Below are 26672 nucleotides of genomic sequence, written 5' to 3'. Positions count from 1 at the left end.
GCAACGTCTCCCCACTGTCCTGACAGGCAGCCTCACCGTCTGTGGAGTAGGCAACTGCCGTCAGTGCAGCAGCATGGGGGTGCATTTTCAGCTCCATCTCTGTCCTGGAAACGCTGAACACACGGATGGTGCCATCACTGTACCCTGCCGCTACGTGCTGGCTCTCAGCTCCCCAGGCAACGATGGGATGAGGCTTCCAGGCCAGGCACTGACAGCTCTGCAAAGGAACCAGGGCAGAGACCCGATGACACAGTGCAGACTGCAGGGATGTGCAACTAAGTGCACTAACGGCTAAAGCTCCACCTGTAAGTATTTCTCCAGCTTTAATTTACTTCGTGAGAATACAGCAGCCCTTCCAATCCCAGGCAGCAATCCCCGAGCCAAGAGGAAGAGATCGACGTACCACAAACAATTACCTGGTTGAGCACCTGGAACTGTACCACCAGCTCCATGCTGCCCAGAGACCAAATCCTCACGCTGCCGTCTTCCCCACACGTTGCACAATGAGTCTCATCAGGACTGAAGCACACTTCGGTCACCTGCAGTGAGAAACAAGCTGGGGAACAGGGGCTCTGCAGCTGCCCCTGCCTAGAGCACATCAGTTCCTCTGGCCCTCTCATCCCCCAGGACCCCTCTCATGGGAGACATCAGACAAGAAGCCCTAAGTGTAAATTTGTGCTTAAATTTGGGGCTGACAGCTAGGCTTGTAATGGAAATCAGTAAACTCAACCCCGAAGGTAGGGCTAGGCGCTACGTAACATAGGTCCATGTAAAATACCTTCTCTCTTCTACCATTTGAACCCTTTGTTCTGTAGCACAGGTACCCTAAAGCAACAGCAAAGTTCTAAATGCTCACTCCTCGGGCCGGTTGGGTTTGGATTTTTTTTTTTGTTTTAGGCAAAGAAAATATTATCCAACGTGGATGTCCAGCTAGCAAACAGAAGGCAGGCAGAAGTCGCAGCAGTCGAATGAAGCCATAGTGACTGCAAACTGCATTCTTCTGCTCTAGCAGAAAGGCCCACAGCTGCTCTCAGGCTGAGGCTTTAAACACCTAAGGCTAGAGCGGGTGAGCTCAGACGAAGCATGTGCACAGTTCCCTGCAGACTCCTCCATGTCATCCTGCCAGCGCAGGGAACCCTGCAGCTCCCCGACCTCTCTGATGCCCACCCCAGGGAACAATTCTGTGCCTGCACATGCTCTGCAGGACAAACCCTGCCCGGCCCAGCCCCTCTAACCTTGTTCTTGTGGCCGCTGATGAGTCGTATGCTCATGCTCTCTGTCCAGTTGATGTACCACAGCGTTCCTGCTGTGGTGCCCACAATTCCCATTTCTAGAGAATCATCAAAGGCTGCACTGACTATTGTCCCATCGAGGGTAATCTCATTTTCTAGCAGGACCGAGCTAGACCTGGAGGAAAGGAGGATATAAGCACTGGCTCAAATGTTGGAACAGCCACTCTGCATCCTTTAAGTGCAATTTTCTGGTAAGCCCAGTGACATGTTTGCAGCTAAATGGCTCAGTGAGGGGCTCCTGTACATTGAACAGTGACTACTGTTGCATTTGCACTGCAACCATCTTTTATAGGAAAGAAGAAAAACAGATGATGTGATAGTGCAAGGGAAGAAACAAAGGCAATATATTTTCACTAACTCTCTTAAATGACTTCCTACAAACCACCAACAGAAACATCAGACATGATAAACTCCAGCCATTTCCAGTATGAAGAGGGTTCAGCCACCTGTGGCAAAAATTCAGTAAAAAGATCCAGGCAGAAAGAATCAGTCATGGGATAGAGAGGAAAAGCTAAGGATGAAGAGCCACAGGAGCAGCATGGTTGCAGGCAGAGCTGATGTCTGTTCGTGAAAAGCCACCTCTCAGACAGGTCCTGGGAGCTGCCAGAAAAAGCATCTCGAGAGCAGAGTGAGACAGGCACGAGCACAGCGGGGATGCTGGGGGCAGTGTCCTTCCTACCTGGTGTCAAGACCTTTCAGCTTCAGCTCCTGCACGGCGGCCACTGCCCACAGGCGGATACGTTTTGTGTTGCTGCCACTCACCAGCCTGTTGCGCCGACAAACTAGCACGCCTGGGAGGCCACAGGGGAATGAAGGGCACCCGTGAGTATCCACCGCTCTGCACCATCACCCAAGGGCTGCTCCTGACAGCCAGGCCACCGATTCATTCGGACAGGGCAGTATGGGTCTTCTACAGCTTAATACCCAGCATTTTTACAGACTAGAGGTGAGCTCCCCAGGAAACCCAGGTCACAGATCCACTGCCACCCCATGCATCTTGCACCCAACAAAGCAAACTGCCTTCCCAAGCACAGCTGAAATTGGATGTCTGCAAGCTCATTGCTCTTCTCTCCTAACAAGTTCCCTGTTACAGCCCCGACCAACAGCCAGGGCATCTGCACCCACCAATCTCGCCCTCGTCAGCCTCCCATGTCATTAAGCAGCAATTAGTCTCGGTGTCCCACACACAGATCTGGCCTGAGTTGGTCCCACTATAAAGAAGAGTGTCAGCATCATAACAGAGAGAGGTCAGCTCCACTGGCCCCAACATATCTGGGGCAGAGGCCCGATGAACCTGCCGGAGCACATAAAACAGAAACGTCAAAAAGAATATGGTGCTTACCTAAATCAGAAAAAAACACAACCCCTCCTCTGACCCTCAATTCATGCGGTTAATGCCTCAAATACAACTGAAAGCCACTCATGGCCAGCCAGCATCACGGCACTAAGAGAAATCATCAGCTCTCACAGGTCTGTGGGGCAGAGCCCCCATTGCACTCACCAGGGGCTTAGAAAAGGCGGCAGAGATGCCAAACATGAATTTTAAAAGAAGGTAAAATTGAGGTTTACCTTGAGTTTGACGTCAGCTCCCTGCTCCTCCAACAGCCAGAACATCACAGCTGCCTTCCCCACACAGGCCAGTTCTCTGTGGGAAAGAGGACTAAAAGCTACGTCGTGGACTGGCTCTGAGATACAGGTCGACAGCACGAGTTCATAGGTGTAGGTGTTCCACAGAGCAATGGTTTGATCGCTGTAGTCCCCTAGGTAGAACATGAAAGACAGTAGGAGGAGGTCCTGCAGCCTCAGGATGCTCGCAAGCACACACACTGCACACAACGCAGCATCAATGACTGCTGCGAACACCGCCCTGGGCATGGACATGGCTCCTTGCGTGCTCAGCAAAAGCTGCGCGACAGGATGGGTCCTCGCCTGAGCTGAGGACAGATGTAACTGGCCCAATGCTTCACGCTGGAGGCTGCAGCAGACCTGGCCCTGCGGCAGGGTCTGCAGCCAGCGTTGGGAGCAGCCGACGCGGTAGGGATTTCAGCAGGCAGAGCTGCTCCTACATCCTTAAGAGCTACCACACACCTCAACATATGCCCCCACGCAAGCCCTCCAGTGCACTCAGGGCTAACAACAGTCTTGAAGTAAGAAAGGGATGTCACCTTCACTGAGGTCAAAGCTGAGATGGCAGCTGACCTTAATGGAAGCCACCGTATACCCAGGTGGCAGCAGAAGGCTCTGGCCGTAGTGATGGCAAACATGCCATCCCAGAGGGCTCCAGAGGACAGTGCTCTCCTGCTGTTCTTCCCAGGCTCCACAAGCTCAGTGGAGAATTCCAGCTTTTCTCTTCCCTGCGGCTCAGGCCGGAGCTGGAGGGGGAGGGCTGCCCTCCCACGCTGCTCCGGGGAGAGCACAAAGCTCTCTTTCTCTCCAGCAAAAAGCTCGCTTTTTCCAAGGGCAGACTCACCAACCCATCATGTCCTGCCTGTTCCACAGGTCCTCTCGCATGCAAAACAAGAGCTTACTAATTGCTTATTTGTCCTTTAAATGTCCCCCGCCTAAACAAAACAGACAGCTTGAGCGTCCACCTTGTGCTGGCATCGCTGCCTGGCAGGAGGCTCACAGTTTGAAGCCTGACTACTTCTATGCAGTTCCACCTAAGCAGCAATAAGAAGTCCAGGAGAAGGCTTTTCCCTTTGGATACTATATATAGTAACTGCAAACTGTTTACATGGATTTAACAAGCCAGCAGAAGCTGTAACTCGAAGAAAAACAAGCTAGCTGGGGCCAGGAGAAAGAACTGGAGGGAGCTTGGCGTCCATGCCTGTGGCCGAGACGCACAGGGTGCTTGCTGCTCTGCGAAACACTGCCAGCAGCGCCCTGGAAGCAGGCTCAGCTGCAAAGAGTGCATCTGCAGGCTGTCACTCCCAGGAGGACCCGAGATCACTTGCAGTTTTACATGCTGCATTATCCTTTGTCCCAAGGTTACCAAGCAACAGCCTCACAGCCACCAGCGGGTACGTATCTTGCAGGTACTGCATGCTGGCAGCACCTTCCTCTCAGGAGCTGTCTATTCTAGGGGGTCCCCCTGCACCCACACCTGGTGTTGAAGGTGTACTCACCTAGGGTAATAAGGAACCTGTCATCCCGAGAGAATGCCATGGCTTGTACTTGCGTCTCATGATGGAAGAGGTTTGCTGTGCAAACCCCATCCTGGACGTTCCAGATGCAGATCTGACAATGGGAGTCTCCATTCGTCTGTCCTGAGGCAGAGGCAAGAACCTAACAGAACAGTATGTTGTCACTGAGACCTCGGTTAGTACTTACAGAACGCTTCATTAGCTAGTTAGCCTTAGCAACTACCAATCTCAAATTATAGTGATGCAGCTGGCAAATGGAAAATTCTGTGAGAGCCATCAGCTGATGGTAGGAGGGAATGGTAGCATCACCCAGAGGAAGGCAGCAGCTTTTACTGTCACACTGAGCCAGCACAATAGAATAGCTGGGCTCCAAAACCAGTTATTGTATTTCCATAACCCCAGGTCTCCATGCAGCGGGCAGAAGAAGGAACGGACAAATGGAATTTTAGTCTGTGACATTTCTTTAGCCCAAAGCGACAGAGACAGAGACCAGCCCGGGGCAGCAGAAGCCTCTCCAACCTGGCCATCGTGGCTGACGGCAAGGGTAGAGATCTCCTCCGCATGGCCGAGCCAGTGATTCTGTGACCCCGAGTGCAGGTCTTCAACCACGATGATGCAGCCACAGGTGTAGGCGAAGAAGCCTAGCAGAGGAGGAGGAGATGGGATATTTCCATGTAAAGGCTTCACATAGAGCACCCACTGCATCCTACATCACAATTCAGGAAAATTCTTTTTTTTCAGTAACATATAAAAGCCGACTCTTCTACACAGCTTGTCAGCACCCTTCCCATCAGGCTGAGAGTGGAGTAAAATCTCACTTCCAGCCTGGAGAAAGGAGGCGAGATGGCCTTTGAGAGAGCTTTCCCTTCTGCTCTGTCCACTCAACAGCTCAAGCCTGAGTTTGCTCGTATCAACTAATGTTTGCCATTATTTTTGTTTGTAATCATATCAATTAATGTTTGCCAATTTGCCATTCCTGCAAAGAGGAACGGTTACTAGATCTTACCAACACAAAGAACCCTTGTGTTGAAGCAAAGATCCCAACAGACAGAAGGTCATAACTTAGCTCAGTACACACACCTCCTGCCCCCCCCAGAGCCTTCCCAGTGTACCTGTGTCCGGATTCCACACCATATTCCCTCTGCCATTCCCATTGTAGCCGATGACTGCTTTCAGCTTCAAGACCTCACTGCCAGCTGGAGGAAGTAAGAAACTCTGCAAGAAAAATACACACTGGCTTAAAATAAGCTCTAGAAGGGTGGCCCAGTCAGGTACGTTCAACACCCGTTTAAGAAATAGCGTGCATGCAAGCACACACGTGTCCTCGCACACAGACAACACACAAATTCATGCCGATACTCACAGCATTCAAGTCCAACACGTCAATAGATTAATACCAAAGTACGCACTTATACATACAAAAGAGAAATTGCACCAGGCACAGATGCTTTCAAATGGGGCACAAAACAGGTTGGCAGCAACTGCCCAGCCGATGAGCAGCTGCTAATCCTGCTGGGAAAGAGTTCAATGGGTTTTGCTGACTTGGAGATGTTTCAATAGGAAGACAGTGGGGGGAAAAAGTGCTGCCAGGTGGAGGGACAGAGGAGAGAACTGAGGGTGCAAGCTGAATGTAGCTTTTCTCCCAGCACCATGAACAGCAGAGCTTGGGAAAAGGTTAAGTTTCTGTTTTATTATTGCTCTGTTTGTTATCAGAGCGGGAGCTGTGCCTTGACTGTCTTCACTACACTCGATGGACTGCCTTCCCCAGCCTGCTCTGCCAACGCATCTGCTCGCAAATATGGGTGCGTGATGAATCACTCCATTGCTCACTCGTCTTTCACTTTCAATAGCACATGCCATTCCAATTTCTTTTGAATAAAAATGTATGCAGATTTGCTGAACAGAAAAAAAAAAAAAGTTGATCACAACTCACTTTTTACTAGTCTGGAAAGAGCTGCATGTAGAGGAGAAAGGGGAACTGCTGTTCAGTTATCAGGCCCAGGGGTATATTTTACAAATTGTTTCAAACAGAGAACAAAATGGGAACAATTTGGAAAATCCACCTACTCCAGCCCCAAAACGCCTGTTCGCCACCTGCCCAGGTAACCAGCCCTGGCACAACTCTCACCTTGGGGAGCACCGATGCCTTAAAACGAGGAGTGAAATGCCGGTAGGAATCTGGGTGGATGGAGCTGTGGGACTTGAGACTTTTGGTTTCCTTTCTGGGTTCTGCCACACAAAGAAGAAAACAGTACCCATGGGATGCTGCTCCGGGGAATGGCTTGGGAGCAGCAGCTCGGCTGTGGCTTGCTATCTGTTCAGATGCTATGTATTTGTGTGCATGTAGCCACACATGAGGCAAAACTCAGACTGCAGCGTCACACATGCTCCTACACAACCAGCCATAGGAAACACAGCAGCTTTCCTGTAGCAAAGGAGGAACATCCATCTCCCCCCTGCAAACAGCCTAAGGGCATCCACGCTGCCTGCCCCGGGCATCGCTGCAGAAGCATAAGCCATGCAGCTAGGAAGAGGTCTTTAACGGGAGCGACGGAGGCATAGTTTTATGTTGAAGCTTTCCAACAAGCCCTGCCTGGGGCTGAGCGCTGGCAGCTGCCGGCTTCTGGCAGCTCGCCACAACTGCCGCAGCTTTCAGGCTGTGCATCTATTAATAGAGACACTGGGAGCTTTAATTTCTGCCGGGTTTAATAGGACGTGCCACTTAGAGATGATATTGGCTCCAAGCCGAAGAGGGGCTCGCGGTGTGCCTAGAAGCAGCGGCAGGGAAAGAGCCAGAAAAAGCAGCAGCGCTGGGGACCAGCATGAGCTTCCCTCACTGCTTCCCTTGGTAAATCGCACCCAAGGGAAGACCCCCAAGGAACACGTTGCTGCCCTTCATCTCACAACTCAGAGCACGTGTCCAGGTCTATCTGTACCACATTAATAATGATCTTTCTTTTTTGTCAGGGACAGACCGAGCTGCTGTGCAGGCCTGCACACAGGGCCCCAAAGAGCGAAGCTCTGTAAGAGGTGGGAGCACCCCAGATTTACCGTGTGTGGATTCTCCAGGAGACCCCAAGCTCTCCTGCCTCCCTTTGGGCCTCACGACAAGCTCCTTGTTCCTGACCGACTCCACCACGAAGACTGAGGCATCTCTGTCTCCATTCGCCACCACACTGCTGCCGCCTGGCAGATCTGCCTCCTCCTCCTCTTTGTCCGACTCGGAGAAAATACCTGAAGAGAAAAATTATCGGGAGGACAGAGCAATCCATGTCCTTCAGGAACACTTCATGTGTGACTACCCTTTGACTTCTGACAGTGACATTCTCCTGCTCTGTGTAACAGTCCATCTGCTAGGGCAGAGGGCAAAGCAGGCATTTCCTACCGGGTATGTCCGACAAGGTATTTACCGCAGCCCTCGGAGAAGCTGTGCCAGCAGCTTCATCCGTGGGGGAGAGCAGAGGATAAAGTGGTGCTGAACCCCAACGCTTCTGGCTGGCTTTCTTCAGCTTAGGGGAAGGGAAGCGCAGACTGGTCTGTCAGTCTGCAGAAGGGGATCACAGGCAAGGATGGCTCCAAGGATGCTGCTAAACTAGACAGTTTTTCCTAGAACAAGATTCTTCTACCCCTTTCCTGCAAGCAGTTCCTCTTACTTCGACATCGTGCTTGGTGGACAGGGCTGACATCCAAACATGGTGGCGAGGCCAACAATGGAAGAGGCACAGTCTGCCGAGGCGTCTCAGAGGCATCCTTTAGCTTCTCGGAGCTCCCCGCTGCGGGAAGAAAAAGGGTTTGTGTAATTCCCTTCATCCCTTAGATCCTCTTGTCCTCCTGGGTTGCTCCATGGCGATACCCCCAAGCTCATTTCTCCAGCTTCCTCCTGCACAGGAGGAGCCGCTTCTCCTCTGTCCTTCAAGAAAGGGAGGGACAGAGAGAGGGAGGGACAATGAGGGCAGGGAAAAAGACAACAGAAGAGACGGAGGCAGGGAGAAACAGAAGGCAAAAGCTGAAAGACCTACCAGAAAACCCAGAGCGGCTCTGCTCATAACATCCCCTCCCTGGCAGACTCCCACCGAGAGGTGCCAGTTAATTGCAGACTGCTCTTTGGGACTAATTAGCTGGTTAGCCCCCCCGCTTTGTGACTTCCTCAGGGAAGGAACCAAAACCCCCCACCCCCTACCCTCTGCCATGAAGGGCAGCCGTGGAAGAGCTGCCAACCCACCAGCCAGCGCAACTCATGGGAGGAGGCAACTCACCTTCTCCCAGCAGCAGGGCAGCCTCCAGGGAACGAGCCCTGGAAAGGCAAAGGGACTGGCGTTACACCGGGAGGGGACGGGGCAGGGGAAGGCACTGCCCAGCACCGGGCACTTACCTGGCTGCGGGTGACCTCTCCACAGGCAGAGCTAGGAAATCCCAGAGGAAGATGGCATCTCCGATGCTGATGACGTGCCGCTGGTCTGGAGTGAAGGCCACCTGGCGCACTGGCTCCGAGTGGCCGATGTATACCTGGGAGAGAGCGCACCTTGAACCTTCCCATCACCGCGCCTGCCCTTGGGGTGGGGGGTTACTCCACTCCCTGCCCCACGTAGCCAGTGCCTATAGGTCTCAGCAGAAGACCCGCTCGGAGGCCAGCACCACACCAACAGTGCTCAGACCTAGGGCTGATCTGCCTCGGGCTGTCCTGCAGCGTGCTGAGCTGGGGACGCAAGAAGCTGAAAACCCCCAAGGTCTTACCTCAGCTCTCAGTACCTTTGAAACCCAGGGCGAGCCCTTTTCTTCTCTGGGTGGCTCTGTCCCCAGCACACAGGTAACACCGACCTCCGTCCCTCACAGAGGGTCTCCCTACGTGTGGTGCTGTGGCAGCCCCAGCCCGCGCTCGGAGCCCAGCGTTACTGCCACGTGGGAGCAGGGCTATGTTTCTCAGCTGCTGGACAAACCGGCACTGGGAACACTGGGTCAAGTCAGACAGAGGGCTTTTGCCACTCTCTTCTCCAGGGATTGAGAAATGCAACACCAACCCCTTTCCCTCCCTTTGTGGGCAGTACCTGGAAGTTGATATCGAAGCGCATCTGATAGTCCCACACTTTGATAACTCTGTCACCAGCAGTGAGCAGATACCTGCCATCCTTGCTCAGTGCCAAGGAGGAACAGGACAGCTTGTGCACGGGAGACACCTGAGGAGAAGAAACAGCACCAGCAGCGTTAACTGAGCTAGTTCATATCCTTACTCATGCTTCAGCAAGAGGACAGGAGTGTGACAGCCTGGAAAACAAGGGCAAGCTCAGGCTCACGCTAAGCATGACCATAGCAGGATAGCTACAAGGTTGTCACCCATGTTTCTCTGAAGCCTGTGAACACCAGGATGGGCTCCTTTCTCATTTAGCCTCATACAGTAACATGAAGCACCCAAGCCCCACGTGACACGAGACCTCAGTGCATGAATTTCAGCCTCTTACCTCTCGCACCAGCCGTCCTGTTTTTGCATCAAGCACCAGGATTTTATTGGAAGAAGTGGATACCAGGAGCTCGCCTCGAGGCACAGGAGCAAAGCAGACTCTCACTGCAGAGTCCATGGCTGTGCCATTCAAATCGAGGATGCTGATGTCCACTCTCAGCAGCTGTAAAATAAGGAGCTACTGTACCAATGTCCTGCAGCAAATACTGCAGAAGCCTCAGGATTGCTTTTGTGGCTCTCCTAACACGAGGATATGGAGCCCCCCAGACCCTTCCCTTCCCACCTAAAGAGGGGCTGCAGGGTCCTGGCAACATCCCTGCTGCCCAGAAGAGCGCAGCTCAGAGAGGTTGGAGCTGACAAGCCTACACAACACTTCTCCAGATGAACCTTCTAGAGGAGAATGAAGCCAGCGAAGAAGAAACCTTGACTTTGCTGTTTCTATCTCACAGAATGGAAAACAAACCTCACTGCAAGTGCCCTGAGCAAGTGCCTGCTGTGTGGGGAAAGGCCCTTGCCAACACTGCTGGTGCCCAAGGCCCTTGATCTGTCTCATTGGATGCAGCCGGTGGGAATTCCCCCTCCTGCTCATGGCACTCTGCAGCATGTGCTCCCCTCGGCACCCTCCCCCAGGAACGCGGGGAACCTGCTGGGTACCTCATCTAGAGAGCAGGCCTCCATCACGGTCACAACGTACTGGGAGGGACCCACGAAGGCCAAGAGACGGCTGTCCCCACTGACCACCAAAGCATCCGGACTGCTGCCAGTGTCCCGGGCCACCACATTGCCTGAGGGCCACAGCAAGAGAGAGGGAGTGAAGAGAGGAGTAAAGACCCCGCTGCAGCCAGCTCGCTCTGTGACAGTAGCTACAGTTTCTCCTGCCTCTGACTCAGCCTTGGGTTAACGTTCTGGCCTGAGAAAGAAGCAACCTCTGTTGTAGAAGATGCTACAAATTTTATCTGCGACATCCAAGACATGCAGTGAACCACCTCAAAGACGAGGTCTAGATACATGGCTTCTTGCCTGACTGAACGTGCAGTGTTTTCAAGGAGAGCAGAACAAAGTCAAGGGAATAAAATTGGTTTTAGTGCTTATTTTTTAGTGTTACAAGAAGCTGCAACAAGGAGCTATGAAGGTGAGATCTCAGCTGCAGCCTGGGTGCCTGAACCCTGCACAGAACAAGGTCAGTGCCGAACCCCACCACACCGATGTCAGTCTGGTGGGCAGATAGACCCATAGGTCTAAAAATCACAGAAATCACAGCAATTCTCTGTATTTATTCCACCAGCAAAATTCCACTGTTCAGTCCTGCAACACAGCCAGGCAGCGAACACCGTTTCAGAGCAAAAGTCAACATGTAAAGGTCCAGCTGCAGCACTGACACCAACCTTAGGTGATTTTGGACACATTCCCTGGTCTCTCCAAGCCCCTGTTCCTTCACCTATTTCAACTGCACACTTCTTGAGGCACGATGCTCTTCTTTATACAATATTGCATAACGGAGCTCCCCCTCCCTGCCCAAGCTTGTGCTGCTACAGCCTATTTCAAAGGCACACATTAAAAGTGACATTAATGTTTCCAAACTGCCCTGTACTGCTTCCCCTGCCCGCAGCTCCCCACCTTCTCCATTCACCAGCACGGCGCTTTGTGCAGCTGTGCTGCAGACAGGATTAGGGAAACAATCCAGTTTAAACAAATTAAACCGCACATCCAGAGAACAGAAAGAGTTGGGGCCTGGGCACAGATAAACCTCTATGATTTCAGCCCATTCACGAAATCATAACACCAAGCAAGCTGAGAGCATTTGAACCAGGACAGGTAGGGGAAGGCTGGCAGTCACCAGGGCTTGCTCACACGTACAGTATAAACACAAGTGACACAGCTCAGAAGGTTCATCAGAAAATATCTCTCTGAGTAGTCTGAATCTGGTTTGGCTTTGGTGCTAGGGTGTCTGTGCTAATTAAAAAAAAAAAAGAAGAAAGGCAGCCCACAACCCCAGAGCCTTACCCAGGACTCTCAGGACACGGCTTTTCTGCGCCATACAGCTGTAAAGAGCCAGAGTGCCGTGCAAGCAGGAGCTGAACATGAAATTGCCATCTGGAGAGAAGGTCAGTCCAGTGATCACAGTGCGGTGCTGCCTGAAAGAAGGCAGAAAACATGAAAAAGGGAAGGAAAAAAACCAAACAGACCCCCAGAAAATAGTAGCAACACCGAGCACAACACAGTGAAGAACCCAGGAGAACAAAATCATCAGGGACAGGCAGAGGACCCCACCATGCTCACACCTGCAGCAGCCCAGGACAATCAACACTTCAACTTTTTGGAAAACTGAGCAGCAAGTGCATGCAGCACTCCAGCTGTCCCTGGATGGGATATGCTCCCTCCCCCTTTGAAGCATCCTGCGCTGCCCACGCTGAAGCTTGCAAGGGCTCCCTGTTCAGCTGCTCTCTAGGACAAGCTCTTTCCTACTGATGGCCAGCTGCCCACTGGGAAGTCACACGGAGAGCCCCCATAGCCTTCCCGGGTTGGATTCTACCACCCAGAGCCTTGGCACAGCGGGCTCACTCTGCCTGAAAACCACTCAGCCAGGACGTGAGGATCACCAAGCTCAAGAAAAGCACTTTTCCCACCTCCTCGATTACCACCATGGCTTCTGCCAGGAACCCGCTTAGACCCACGCCTGCCCCAGTGTGGCTCCCGTGTCAAACGCTCACTTGTGCTCCACCAGGAGATCAGAGGCAGCCAAGGAGAAGGTCCGCACCATCCCGCTGTCGAAGCCACAGGCCAGGATCTGCTGGGCAGGGTGAAAGGCCACAGCACACGGCATTTCCTCGGCAGCGGTGAAGTCGTACAGCTGTGGGGAAGGGACACGCCACAGGCACGAAGCTGGATAAAGCTCTGCCCAGCAGCCATACCTGACAGCGGAACAGCCGCAGACCTCCACCATGGGCAAGTCCCACACCAGAAATCTGATCCTGATCTTTAGAGTCATTTAGAGATTACTCTAAAGCCCTGGGAGGGCCTGGGTCTTCGGGCATTTAGATAAAGCCCTTGGGTATTATGCTTTGTGTTAAACAGCAATATTCAAAATGTAGAGGAAAAGAAAATATTTTTGTTTGGCAATACCTTCAGAAGGCCAAATTATGCATTAAGGTAAAACTCTCAGAACTCCATACTCCCAAAGAATTTCTTGCCCATGGTACCCTCTCACGCTTCAGGGAGGACATTTAAGGGCTCTCAAACTGTGGAGCTTTGATAACTGGACCAAACACAGACCAGGGAGATTATTAAGAAACGTGAGACACCTACTGACTCTCGTCTCCCCTACCTGCTGCATGGAGACAAGGTCCCAGACTCGGATGGTACTGTCCTGGGACACTGTTGCCATCCGCTTCCATGTCCCCTCCACAGAGAACGCCAGAATGGAGTCCTCGTGAGAGCGCATGAGGGTGTTGTAGTCCCGGGACTGGATAGCCAGGTAGCCCACGTTCCCAGCAGCCGTTGTGCACAAGACTTTGCAGCTGTCCGGGCTGATGCAGACAGAACTCACCGGAGCCTCGTGCTCTGGGGAAAGACACAGGAGTCAGCAAACCCCCCTGGAGAAGGGGCAGCAGCGGTTGGAACACAGCTACCAAACCAGGTGTACATGTAGGAAAGTAATGCACACAGGAATGAGCATCCCACAGCCTGAACATTGAATGCTTGCAGGTTTGAGTTTAGTGGGAAATTAGTCTCTGCCCTTTCTAGAAGTCCCTGGGCTCTGCTGTTACGGTGATTGTTTCAAAAAGAGTAAAGAACTACTCAAATTCTCCCATAAGTTTTCATGGACAGGTGAGCCATGGGTACAAGGGCACAGAAATTGAGATAGAGTGCCTGCTGTCACCCAGGAGATCCTGCCTTTCTCCTACCAGTTACAAGAATGAACAATTGTCATTGAAGACTTCCAAGCCAGTCAGCCAGTCACCCCCAGAGACAGTAGGTATGAAAGATGCCCTCACTCGTGAGCATTGCTTTAGGAGACGTGGCAGTGGAGCTCTGGCTTCACAGCAGCAGGCTGACAGAGGTGCGGAGCTCAGAAGCATCGTTGCAGCTCTACTCACCCGCCTCTAAGACGACAGCTGAGAAGTCCAGTGGCCACAGCCGCAGGTAGCCATCTTCTGAACCCGTGGCACAGAAGGTTGAGGAGATGCTGATACTGTTTATAGCAATCCCAGGGCCTGAAAACCCCAAAAACAACAGTACCTGGTATAGCTGAAACAAGAAAACCCAACCCGGGGGTTGCCCCATCCTGGACCAGAGGCTGAAGTCTTGGAAGCAGCAGCCAGGAACCCCATGGTGACGATAGCATAGGCTGAAGAGTCTCAGCAAGTCCTTCTCCGCACTCAGCACATGTTCAGTGCCTAACCCTTTCCAGCTCTCCTCTTTACCACTGTGCAACTCCCACCAGGCACGGAAAAATCTTCCCACTTGTTAAACCCCGTCGTATTTTTGCCTTGAATAGGTTCTTGTGGCAAGGGACGTACTAGATTAACTGCCTGAGATACAAAACCCTTTCAATTCCACATCTCAAATCCTCTCTGCAGCACATTGAGGAGGGAGAGAGAATACAGATCTAAAGAAACTGGGAGGTTTTGATTCAGGTATAAAGTCCAGCGGTCAAAGCACTGGTGAGAGCCAGCACTGCTACCAGGACACCCAAGGACATCGTTTCATCTCCTCTTGGGCGTTTTCTCGTCCACGAAGTGAGAACCGGAATCACATACCTCTCTCAAAGGGGCATGCTCAAGATTAATCAGCTCAATTTGCCAGAGCAAAGTATGCACTAAGTTTTAAGATATCAGAGCAATCACACTTGAAAGCAAATTCTTCCCACTGTTAAAATTAATGGAAGAGCTGAAAGCTGTACTACTTAGTATACAGCAACAAAGATTTCCTAAACACTCTGCACAGGCTGAATAATGGAAAAAATCCCTCAATTCATCTTTTTCGTTGGTCTGCTTAGCTCTTTTTCCATCTCTACATTAAGACTCCCATCAGCAAATTAAGACCTTGTTTCATGTTTCTAAAAGTAGTGTTTCTCTGAAAGTGCAATCAGCATTTAAAACGCTCAAATTCTTTCTTAAAATTATACTTTGCTGTACTAAGGAAGACTATTTGCAGCACTTAAGAGGCAAATAGCCAGCAATGATCTAATCAACCCAAAATAATCCTTGGAAGTAGGTAAGTAGCTGGTTTATTTTACCAGAGATTTATCTATGGTCATTTTGGACCCCGAGGATGGTTGAGGTGCTCCCTGCCTGCGGGTATTCCTACCTGAGCCACCGCCTGCCCCGTCTGGCCGTGCAGGCAGGAGCCGCCGTGCGCTCCTCATGCAGACGTTCTTGTAGTCCACCTCCAAGACGTGGCCGCTCTTGCTGCAGACAAAGCTGTACGGGAGAGAGACCCCTGCTCTGGCACACCGGGGGCAAGAGAAGCAGTGCTGGCAGGGTTTAGTTAAAGCCCAGCTTGGTTCACCCGTTAAACGGTTTGCCTGATGGAAAGCAATTCTGGTTCCTGGTAATGTAACAGGTCAACAAGGTGTCCAAGGGCACCTTTCCACGCGCTGCCCTACAGATCTACAGCCAAGGCAGAACTTCCTATTTTATTTCCCATCCCTTTGAAACCTTAATTAGCAAAAATGCTAAAAGCCCAGCACAGACTGCAGAAATGAACATCCCTCTGCCACAGGGAACAGCTCGGGGAAAGATGGGGCCAGCTGAGCTGGTCTGACTTTGATGATTAAAATAAAACAACAACAACAAAAAAAACCCCCAAAAAACCCCAAAAAAGCGTGTGTTTGTCTGTGTGCAAAAGGATATGTACCGCACTCCTCCCGCTGCCAACAGAAAGCTAACCACGAGGCTCGAGTGGGGAGTGATTCACTAAGAAACAGCAGTACAGCAAGAGGAATACCCGTTTCTTGGGCTATTTTGCAAGCAGCCCAATTTCTTTTGGGAAGCCAAGCGTGCCGAGGAGGAGGGGGCTCTCCCAGCTCCAGGGGGCACCTGTATTTTATAGGGAGAGCCTGAGCAAAGCGTGGTGCTTTGAGCTGGAAGGCTTGCAAGCACATAGTGAAGGAATGGGGACTGAAACGGGAGGGTCAGCACTGACTGGAGCTCCAAACACCTCCCCATTTTTGTTTGTTTGGGGGTTTTTTAGGGCATTTAGGATAAGGTGTGAGTTTAATCTTTCAGTTCTGAGCACTGCCTACATCGCTGCTGGAAGGGATGCTGGGCACTGAAGCTACCACCCACCGATGTAGCTAGGGGATACCGCAGAGGCAGGAAGGGGGAAGGGAAGCAGCCAAAAGCCATGGCAGCCCCTTACAGCGCGCGGTCCTGCGGCTCCCGCTCGGCAGTGTGCCCCTCGGCGAAGGCCAGGTCGGTGAACTCCAGGGAATGGTACTCGCCCAGCTTGATGGGACACGAGCGCAACTCTCCATCCCGCACTCGCCACAGCCTGATGTTGTCCCGGCCGCAAGACACCATCCTGTCCCGGGAGAGGCTGCGTGAGAGCCGGGCAGGACCCCCCAAGCACCCGGCAAAGGCCAGTGCCCCAAGGGCCACCAGCTGACAGCCAGGACACAGAGCAGGGATGGCAAACAGATGGCTGCAGCCCTGCAATTCCCCCCGCAGCCACGCCAGAACCAGTGCTTTTGATTTATTTTCATTGCATGCTACCTGGTATCATCAAAAAAAGCGATCTTCAAGGCCTGGATGTCCACATCCGTGTGTGCTTTGGCCAGCACGGCCACCTCTCCGCCACGGGTCACCTGAGCAGTGTTCCACACCACCACCATCTGAAGCAAGAAAACACAATGGCAGAGCTGCTCAAACGTGGAAAACTTGGCAGCAAAAGAGCTTTTCATCACAGCAGCTGGGCAGCTGCACGTACAGGAGCCTGCTCCAGAGCTGGGCACAATGTATTGATAGCAGAGTTGAAGCAGGGGAAACAAAAACCCTCTCACACAGAGGGTTTAGGACAGTCCAACAGCTTTGCAAAGCTTCATAGCAATATTCTTCTCTGGCATCCATAATTATAGGTTCTAAATCCTAGGGCTGCCTGGCAACAGGGCTCAGACTTGGAAAAAAAATCCACAGAGGAGTGGGAACTCTGCCTGCCGAGACACAGGAACTGCACCAGGGCTGAGCCGGGCTGCCGGGGCTGGAGGTAGCACAAAGGCAGCTGCACTGGCTCCCGCAGCACTTCGCTCCCATGCAGGTTTGCATGCTCGGGGCACCCACCACAAGGGGTGAGAGAGTCAAACCCTTTCCTCAAAGGAAAGGGGGAGATGGGTGAAGAAACGCAGGTGATTTGATGCTCTGCATTTCAGAATAGCATTAAAAACAGAGCCAGGATCACCTTGGAGGCTGGGGTGGGCTGAGGCATCACCCTGGGAGAGGTGCTCCCAGCCAGCACCCATCTTCCCATCCTGCTTTTGCCTTATTGATGCCCCACTCCCCAGTTTTAGCTCACCAGCTCCCACTCAGATCACAGACCACTGCCACGTGCTGGGAACAAAACCAGAGCAGTGTTTGTTTTTTCCTGCAGGCAACACGCAGTTAGCAATGGCACAGCTAATTGCTGGTGGTCGTCAATAAGGGATCAGTGGATGAGAACAGTTCCACTGATAAAGCAAAACCCCCAGTCCCATGAAACAATTTTATTTTTGGCTGCTACATGTGGGATCTGCGTCATCCCCTAGCTACATCGGTGGGTGGTAGCTTCAGTGCCCAGCATCCCTTCCAGCAGCGATGTGGGCAATGCTCAGAACTGAAAGATTAAACCCCACATCTTGCCCTAAATGCCCTAGAAAAACCCCAAACAAACAAAAGTGGGGAGGTGTTTGGGGCTCCAGTCAGTGCTGACCCTCTCACTTCAGTCCCCATTCCTTCACTATGTGTTTGAAAGCCTTCCAGCTCAAAATGCCACACAAACACGTGTCACCCCCAGCCCCGTGGGCCAGAATGGCTGTGGAGGCGGGCAGCATCGCTGCGCCTGAGCCTGCGGCGATCCCCACAGGGTACAGGCAGAATCACACAGCCCCCTCCATCACCCTGCCTGGGCTCAGAGCTGGGCTGTGCCACACTAGCGACAGAAACAGCCCCAAACCTCAGCCCCAGCAGCTCTCTCGAGCTGCTTCCAAAAGCATTTTTTTTGCTTGCAGCTGAGGAACGCTCACAAGCATCAGGTAGAAGGAAAGTATTTTTTAAGCACCTAATGGAAGGGATTTCCCTCTGACTGCAGTGAGGAACATGCCAAGGAAAGCCCAGAGCAGAGGTTTGTCTGCAGAATAACTACATAATCCGGGAGAACAGTCATCTCATGTCGCTTGTTCACAGGGCAGAGAAACCTCCAAGTTTCAGTTCTCACCGTTTTGCCGTGCCCATCCTTTCCAACACCACACAGAATGGCTCCGCTGTAGGAAAAGCTGCAAGAAGAGGCCACCTGGTGAAACGCAACTCCTTGTACTCCGAGTGCACTCAGCGGGGAATAAAAGGAGACAAGTTGTGGGTATGGGGAGACAGCACAGCCTGAGGGATGAGCTCGGGAGGGAGCTGGCAGCATATCGGCTGTTCCAGGCCAGCTGCCAGCAGGTCTCAGTGATAAACACAGGCAACTGAAGCAGAGCTGTAACTCACCCCTGGTTTATCACGGCCCAATAGCACAGAAAAGCTGCCGTGCTGCAACACTTCACCCACCCGAATGCATCCCTGCACCCAGGCTGAAACCCACCTCAGGGACAAGAGGGAATGGATGTGGGTTTTAAACACAGAGAGGCAGCTGCCCGTCGGGAAGTCCCAGAGACGCAGCACGCTCAGGGGACCAGCCTGCACGGAAGCCAGCAAGGTGCTGCTCCCGTTGAAGGCCAGCGCTGACACCTGCGGGAAGCACCAGGTCAGTGGCTCTCCAGAAGCACTGGGACTGGGGGTACGTCTGGGGCACAAGGACGGCGCTACCGTATGGCTCTGTAAGGAGTTACCTTATCCGTGTGTCCGAGGAAGAACCTCTGCTCTCCGGTCTGGATCTGCAGGGCCACTATAACGGCGTGGCAGGGGTAGACCACCGCAGCGTTGTTCTGAGTCCACAGTGCCTGCAGGACCGAGACCACAATGAGAGGGCCGCGGGACCCCCAGAGATGCACCAGGTCCTAGGCTGGACCCACAAAGATTTCTTCAGCAGATTTGCCGCACGCATGCAGGTGAGGGGATGCTTTCCCACACACGGGCTGAGCTTCTAACTCGCAAAGGAAAACTAAAACCCAGCCAACATCCTACTTAATTCAGTGGATTTACTGTACCAATCATGTCTACGACGTGAACAGCAGATACAAGGGCAAAGATGTTGCTGGCAGAGCTCTGAACTGGCTGAACCAAACCCACCCTGTCTCTAACACAGACAGCAAGCCGGGCTCCCGTGAGGCACAGCGCCCCACGGAAATGATCCAAACACAGCTCCTCCTTTCCAGAGTCCTACAAAGCAGCTCTAGTTTTAACGGGATAAAACGCGGAAGCTGTGAGACCTGGGGAAGGGGCTGGAGCACAAGTCTGATGAGGAGCAGCTGAGGGAACTGGGGTGGTTTCATCTGGAGAAAAGGAAGCTCAGGGGGGCACCTGATCGCTCTCTACAACTACCTGAAAGGAGGTTGTAGTGAGGTGGGAGTAGGTCTCATCTCCCAAGTAGCAAGAGACGGGACAAGAGGAAATGGCCTCAAGCTGCACCAGGGGAGGTTTACACTGGGTATTAGGAAACATTTCTTCACTGAATGGTTCATCAAGCACTGGAACAGGCTGCCCAGGGAGGTGGTGGAGTCACCATCCCTGGAGCTATTTGAAAGATGTGTAGATGTGGCACTCAGGGACATGGTTTAGTGGTGGGCTCAGCAGTGCTAGATTAATAGATGGACTAGATCTTAAAGGTCTTTTCCAACCTAAATGATCTATTCCAGCTATAAGGCCCCCATAATTTTTAATTCACCGCCATAGCAGCAGAAGACCTATGCACAAACATAAGCTTGTGCCTATCTGCTTTGGGGTCATTTTCCCCATCAAGACGTACAGGAAGGGTGGCACTCGGCTGCCTTTCGTGCCTGCAAAAAATCAATACACCGGCCACGTGATTACAGATCAACTCCCCAAACCGCCTGAGTTACTGACCCACTTGGTGCTGCAGCCTCCAAAGCCAATAATCATTCTCAGCTTCAGGATGGGATCTGGTAAAAGCCTCTGGAAAAGAAAGACAGCACTTAGAGCTGGATGGAGGTCCTCAGCCCACAGGGCCCTTCCGTCCCCATCACTTGTTTCTCTCTAAAGCACAGAAGCAGCTTTGGTCCCCTCCTGCTAGAGGGGATGGCTTTAAATTACTGAACCTGGCAGAAGTCAGAGCTGGCTGGAGGGAGGAGCTGGGGTTTGCCGGTGTTGAGCAGCTCTCCCACCCAGGCTGGGGGTTGCAGCCAGCCCTTCCCAGAGCCCTGGCAGTGCCCAGAGAGCCGGTGGCTGCTGCGGGAAGGGCTGTCCTCCTACCCTGCAGGCAGAGGTCCACCTGCAGGCTGGCATGCCTGATCCAGGGTCCTTCCCATACATGCTCTGGGCAAATTAGCAAACATACGTTATTGGCTTAAGGCCAGTGCACTTGATCACAAGGTCCCTCTTTCAAGGCAAGTAAGATACTAGTGGAAAGGAGAACTGCTAGTCAGAAAAACTAACACCAGCGAAAGAACTCCATAGGATTAACTGAAACTCCAGCCTGAAGCTTGCATCTCCTCTGCTGCTTCTGACAGGTTCACAAGCACCAGCCCTAAGCGTTCCAAAGCCACTCTTGAGCTCCTGTGACTCCTCAGCGCTTCACCCACCTCCTCTGAGCCGACACGGACAGTTCGGCTGGCTTGTTTGCTCTTCTGGTGAGCATAGACGTGGATGGCACCATCACTGACTGCCGGTGACTGCCCGATGTCCCCGACACTGGGTAGTCGCTGGTGCTTCTCTAGCTCCTGGTTCCCAGCAGGCATGGCTCCCCAAGGCCCTGGGGCTGTCAGGTGAACCTCAGGGATGCTTTTTGTAATTACCCGACACCGGCGTGGCATCTGAGAAAGAGCAAAGCCTCAGACAGAGCTCAGCCCTCCTCCCAGCACCTTCCACCCACCACAAAGGCACAGGGAGACAACCACATCTCCCCAGGTGACTCTTCACAGCAAATACAAACAAGGACAAAGCAACACGGAGGGAGAGCATCCCTGTAAGTACCTAGCTCGGCCAGGTACGTTAACCAGCTGCTCTCCCTACGCTGCCAGTGTTGTCTGTGCAGAGTTTGCCTCCTCCAGACAGCAAACCAGAGCTCCAGGAAAGATCCAGCCCTGAGCAGTCTCTGAAGGGCTGCCCTCTCTCCACTGAGCAGGGGAGGCTAAAAGCACCTGGCCAGGCTGCTTGGTGCTTCCCAGTTCAGAACAGCAGAGGGGTCGGACTCCTCACTTTCTCCCTCTCCGCAGCCTGAGAAGGATGGCTTTCCCCAGTCCCTCTCCAAAAGCCCATCACCACGCTGATTGCAGGTGCCAGCTCCCACACCACCACCAGCAGGGAAGGGCAAGGGCAGCAGCCTGCAGTCCCAGCCATCCAGACTCCACACACTGCTCTGCTCCCCGAGGGCACCCCATCAACTTCTTTAGTCGCCAGTCCTCATTCCTTATCTATAATTTGAAGACACAACTATTTGCTGGCTCAGTTGAGACAGGGAGGATAGATGTCTGGAGATTAAGAGGTACTCGGCATTTATCTTGTCTCTGCTCTGTGCTGTGCCATGCCAAACCACCCAGGCATTAACTGACCACAGGGTCAACAGACCAGGGGGCTGACCTGCCTGGATCAGCTGCAAATGACAACAAGCACCTTCTACATCTTAATTAAAGGAACTCAAAGACAAGGCGTGGCAAAAACTCCATGGGAGGCAGGAAGGAAGAGGCTGCAGTCTCCTCCACAGTGCACTTACAGCTTTGGGACTGATTATCTGATGGATGAGGGACAGTCGGTCACGGACTGCTTTGGTGAGTGTCACTGGCTGGGGCAGCTGGCAAACGGGGTCCTCTGAGACTTGGCCACCTGGGCAACATGAGGAGCAGGTTGGGCTCTTCTGGAAAGCCAAGGCACCCACCTGGGGTGGCACAGCCTTGGCTGCTGTCCCCAGCCTTCCCACCTGCCGCAGGACCGGGACAGCTCTTCTGGATGGAGTCGTATGGTAGCTTGGACCCCTCGGATGGGAACCTGAGCAAAATCAGAGGAAGGTGCCATGTAATCGGGATATCGTGCTAGCACCCACAAATCCTGGCACAAAAGTCTCTTCACTGTCTCCTATAGGATTCCCTGCTTTTGCCCCACTGTCTCTGAAATATAAGGATACTAAAGTACCTCCCAAGTCTGATCTACAGCGTTAGTTTCCAGGGGTTAACTTGGCACCACGAGCGCTGGGCAAAGCCGCTAAGCCAATGACTGGAACGAGCTGCGATCTATGACCAACACGATCCTCTGGCAAAAACCTCACCAGCGATGGGAGCCCAGCGGTGAAGCTGAGGAAGGTACGCTGACACCTGACCCTTGATGAGGCATTACAGCTGATGACAATGCAGAAGCCCGTCAGACTGCCCCTTACATTAGCAAGGGGCTGAAGCGCTCCCTAGGAACAGCACGCACAGAGGAAGGCTTGCATTATGCTGGTAGCCACAGGAGCAATCCCAGCAAGAGACCGAGAGAGAGGACTGGTGTCCACGCCAGGCACAGGAGTGTTCTACAGCCTTTTTCCTGCCCCAAAACATCACCGATCAGCAGTTAAGCTCAGACCAGGGCAGATGTGTTAACTCCACCAAAATGCTGGAGTTGGGTTGACCAAAATGTCTCCGCTTGAGCCCCAGATTTGTCTGGATCCATCATTCCTCAAGCAGCGTTCCCCATCCTGCCTTCCCACAGGAACAGGGAGGTCGTGGAGCCGCCACGGGTCCGAGCATGGCCAGGAGCAGCCATACCTGATGTAGTCGTAGAGGTCGTGCCACTTCTGTCCCTCCGGAACAGGGAAAGCCATGTCCCGCGGCATGGGAGCAACCCCGCGGCAGGCCAGGCTGGCTTGCTGGGCCTCGGAGAAGGTCACACCTGGCAGCATGGGGACAGATAAAGAGAGTGAGCTCTCCAAGGCCTGCGGAGCTGGCTGAAATCCCTTTTTCTGTGGGACGTGGGCACAAACTACTTCCCTCTGTGAGAATGCCTGGAAAACAAAGATTACAGCCCTAAGGTCTGTAACAAACTAACACACCTTTGCACCAGAGGATTCCTGAAACTCCCAACCTCCAAAGAAGACCCCAGAGCATAAACTCTCGGTGTCGAGTTATAAATCTGCCAGGCCAAAGCTTCACTTAGATTTCTGTTCAGTGATTCAGCAGTTTCACATGATTTGTGTTAAGGCTCTTTTCTCATTTTCTCATCTTCTTTCCTTCATGCATTTGTGAACTCATGAAAGTCTCCATGAGATCACAAGTTTCAGGAATCTGAAAGCAGCATCTCTAACTCCCTCCTCACTGATGCCTTCTGGCAGGTCAGGCAGATTTGCAGCACAAAAAAAGAAAGGCAGAAACAAAGGTTTTGACCTAAGTATCTCTGCCACATTGAGCAGGTGAATAAAAGAAGCAGGTTGAAAGATTTCCGAGACAAAAAAACCACAGGCTCTTCCAGCAGATAAAAGCACAGGCATTAGAGGAGTGAGGCTTTTTAACACCTTTTTTTCCCCTGAAAAAATATTCTGACTTTGGTAAGATATTTAACTTTGCTCTTACTGTTCGCTTTTACAGCTGGAAAATGAGAGGACTGCTGCCTCCAGAGGTCAGGAGATTGTATTCACCAGCTTAACATTGTATTGAGTATTTTGCCCTTTCTGCTCCATATCGTGCTGCTACAGCAATGGCAGCCCAGGGCAAACAGCCCTGCTGGCATCACGCCTGCAAAAACAGCTTTAAACCCCCCCAGGTCCCATGCAGGCTGGGTTGAAGTCACAGGAGAAACCTGAGGCTGCCCCGAGGTCTCGGCTCCCCACCTGGGTCGAACACCAAGTCGCTGGTGCAGAGGTTTTTCACCAGCAGATTGGAGCAGAGCCTGATGCTCTTCAGGTGGCTGTAACGGCGGTTGAGGTAGAGGGAGAGGATGGAGTGGAGGTCAAGCACCAGGCAGGTCCAGCGCACATCACCAGGGGCTGCCCCCACCAGACCTGGGGAGGAGAGTGGCAGGTGGCAAAAGGGAAAACAGGAAAAGATGCTACAGACCTCGGACCTTGCGGAATGGGAGACGCAAGATGAACGCAGTTGAGTAAAAAGTATTTATCAGTCACAACTCCCACCAGGCTTGGCTTGTCTGGGCTAAAATGGGAGATGGGGAAAACACGCCTTAGAGCTCACTACTGCAGCGCAGGGGTGGGAAAGGACAGACAAGCAGCCCCGCTGCCTCCATGGACACGTGCCCAGCCTGACACGGCACCCTGCTGTTCAGGAGAACAGGGGTGGGGACATCCCTCCTGGGAGCTACAGCTCCCACCTTCCAGCTGCTGAGTCTCCTCTCAGAACCACCACCCTTCGTCCTCCTCAAATACATCAAGTCAACTTCTGAACTCTATTTATTTTCTACCAATTTATTTTGGTGGTGATGTGCTAGCCCAGTGCCACCAGTGGCAGCCCCCCGCACACTCCTCACCGCGCCTGGATGGTGAGCCCTTGGCTGCTCCGCAGATGAAGGGGAACTGCAGCCAGGTGGCCGTGGACTTGAACTCCTTGAAGAGGTTGGAGAAGGAGATGCGAACCACCTGGTTTTCCTGAGCAGACAGACACACATAGAGCTCTAGTCACCCTGGTGGCTTCAGCAGGGAAATGCTGCAGAGAATAACGCACATGGTTGTGTCTCCTGTCCCCTCGGTGGCACCTGTCCTCGGTGGAGATGCCATGAGGATGGAAGCCATCCCCACCTCGGGGTAACCCCCCCATCAGCAACAAGAACCGGCCAAATTCTGCACACCCCAAGAAGACCGCCGCTGCCACCCTCTGGTCCTTCAATCAGGCCACGACGGTTCAATGAGGCCACCCCATGTCATGTACCTTGGTGGTGACATCCAGGTGGACCACGAAATGCTTGTGGGGCATGGGCCTGAAGAGCAGGTAGAGGTAGCGCCCCACCAGCCCCAGTGACTGCGTCCCTGTCCGGGGCAGCTGCAGGTAGCTGCTGGCAGGGGTGGAGCTCCGGATCCGGTACACGGTTCCCTTCAGCCTCGTGTCCTTCCAAAACCAGGGAAAGGGATGGCAGGGGGGATGGGGGTGTCAGCACTGCCCACCTGTGGCTGCCTCCCCCCCACCACCCCATGGTGCCGGTGTCCCTGTTACCTTGAGGGCGGCCACGTCCCCCTCCCTGGCGGAGCGCTTCCACTCCTCCACGCGGAAATGCTTGAAGATGTTCAGGTAGGGATGCTGCCAGGCTACTGGTACCATCACCGGGATCAGCGGGGGGGACAGTACCCCCGCCCGGATGTCCCCCGTTATTCCTTGTACTGGGGACTCTGCCAATACCCCCATGTCCTGAGGTCCCCCACCCTGTTATTTCTGCACCCTGTGCCCCCGTGCCCTGGTGACAGCCCCCAGTACCCCCATACTCCGCGCCCCTCCAACCCCGGTGATGCCCCCGGTACCTCCGTGCTCCGAGTCCCCCCAGCCCTGGTGTCACTCCTGTGCCTGGAGCCCAGTGATGGACCCGGTAACGTTGTGCCCCTAGTCCTCCCACCCCAGTGACACCCCAATACCTCCATGCTCCGAGCCTCCCCCTGACCCGAGTGCCCCCCCCCCAGCCCCGGTGATGGACTCAGTACCTCCATGCTTCAAGTCCCCCCAGATCCGTGTCACCCCCACAACCGGTGACACCCCCGTTTATATCCCTGTGCTCCGAGTACCCCCAGCCCCGGTGTTGCCCCGGTATGCCCGTGCCCTGAGCCCAGCAGCCGCGGTGCCCCCTCGGTACCTCTGTGCCCCGGGCCCAGCAGCCCTGGTACCTCCATGCTCCAAGCTCAGCAGTCCCGGTAGTCCCCCAGTACCCCCGACCCCAGCAGCCCCAGTGCACGCAGCACCCCGGTGCCTAAGTCCAGCGGTCCCAGTACCGTGGAATCAGCAGCCCCGGTGCCCCCATGCCCCGAGCCCAGCAGCCCCGGTACTCCCAGTACCCGAGGTACCCCGGTGCCCGACTCCAGTACCGCCCCAGTACTCCCTTGGCCTGAGCCCAGCAGCCCCGGTACCGCCCCGGTACCCCCGGCACCCCCAGCCCAGCCGCCCCGGTAACCCCCGCCCCCCCCCCCCCCCCCCGGAACCGCCGCTACCTGCCGCCATGGCGCGCGCCGCCGGCTCAACCGTCCCGCGCGGCCGCCGCCAATCCGTGCGCGCCGCCCGCAGCCACACCCCGCGGGGCGGGGCCTGTTGCGCGTCACGTGACCCCGCCCCCCGCCCCCTCGGACGCGCAGGGAACGGCCCCCCGCGGCCGCCGGCCCGGGCCTGGGGGCGGCGATCGCGTTACAGGCGGGAGCGAGCTGTCGGGACACGGGCGGTTTATGTGGAACGCGGGGCTCCAAGGGCGGGGGCCTCAGAGGACCGGGGGGTGCTCAGAGTTGCCGGGGGGGCGGTAGTGCTCAGAGGGCCACGAGGCTCAGAGTGCTGAGGGGGGGCGGCTCAGGGGGATGGGGGGGCTCGGG

At 53.7% G+C, this 26672-nt stretch overlaps 1 protein-coding gene across 1 annotated transcript in view; it reads right to left on the bottom strand.

The window, feature by feature from the left end:
* Positions 1-26371, bottom strand: part of LOC130148802 (mitochondrial Rho GTPase 2) — a 45327-nt gene extending 18956 nt beyond the window's left edge. Inside the window, exons 1-37 of the mRNA XM_056337806.1 lie at positions 26304-26371; positions 25324-25418; positions 25042-25218; positions 24644-24761; positions 23994-24164; positions 22936-23059; positions 22113-22180; positions 21909-22018; positions 20779-21009; positions 20084-20152; positions 18910-19020; positions 18663-18808; positions 18300-18357; positions 16607-16725; positions 16254-16415; positions 15201-15313; positions 13988-14104; positions 13216-13451; positions 12602-12741; positions 11895-12025; positions 10545-10675; positions 9892-10053; positions 9481-9609; positions 8808-8941; positions 8692-8729; positions 8089-8208; positions 7487-7669; positions 6564-6664; positions 5548-5650; positions 4955-5076; positions 4418-4577; positions 2862-3052; positions 2418-2586; positions 1972-2083; positions 1236-1407; positions 417-539; positions 37-217 (exon numbers count right to left, since the gene is read on the bottom strand). Coding sequence (XP_056193781.1) covers positions 37-217; positions 417-539; positions 1236-1407; positions 1972-2083; positions 2418-2586; positions 2862-3052; positions 4418-4577; positions 4955-5076; positions 5548-5650; positions 6564-6664; positions 7487-7669; positions 8089-8208; positions 8692-8729; positions 8808-8941; positions 9481-9609; positions 9892-10053; positions 10545-10675; positions 11895-12025; positions 12602-12741; positions 13216-13451; positions 13988-14104; positions 15201-15313; positions 16254-16415; positions 16607-16725; positions 18300-18357; positions 18663-18808; positions 18910-19020; positions 20084-20152; positions 20779-21009; positions 21909-22018; positions 22113-22180; positions 22936-23059; positions 23994-24164; positions 24644-24761; positions 25042-25218; positions 25324-25418; positions 26304-26313 — 4837 coding nt within the window. The 5' untranslated portion in view covers positions 26314-26371. The remainder of the gene's footprint in view (positions 1-36; positions 218-416; positions 540-1235; positions 1408-1971; positions 2084-2417; positions 2587-2861; positions 3053-4417; positions 4578-4954; positions 5077-5547; positions 5651-6563; positions 6665-7486; positions 7670-8088; positions 8209-8691; positions 8730-8807; positions 8942-9480; positions 9610-9891; positions 10054-10544; positions 10676-11894; positions 12026-12601; positions 12742-13215; positions 13452-13987; positions 14105-15200; positions 15314-16253; positions 16416-16606; positions 16726-18299; positions 18358-18662; positions 18809-18909; positions 19021-20083; positions 20153-20778; positions 21010-21908; positions 22019-22112; positions 22181-22935; positions 23060-23993; positions 24165-24643; positions 24762-25041; positions 25219-25323; positions 25419-26303) is intronic.
* Between the last annotated feature and the right edge of the window lie 301 nt (positions 26372-26672).

The sequence above is a fragment of the Falco biarmicus genome, chromosome 4 (assembly GCF_023638135.1).
Source record: "Falco biarmicus isolate bFalBia1 chromosome 4, bFalBia1.pri, whole genome shotgun sequence".
Classification (NCBI taxonomy): Eukaryota; Metazoa; Chordata; class Aves; order Falconiformes; family Falconidae; genus Falco; species Falco biarmicus.
Note: the sequence above shows the minus strand (reverse complement) of the source record. Positions and strands in the feature narration are given on the sequence as shown.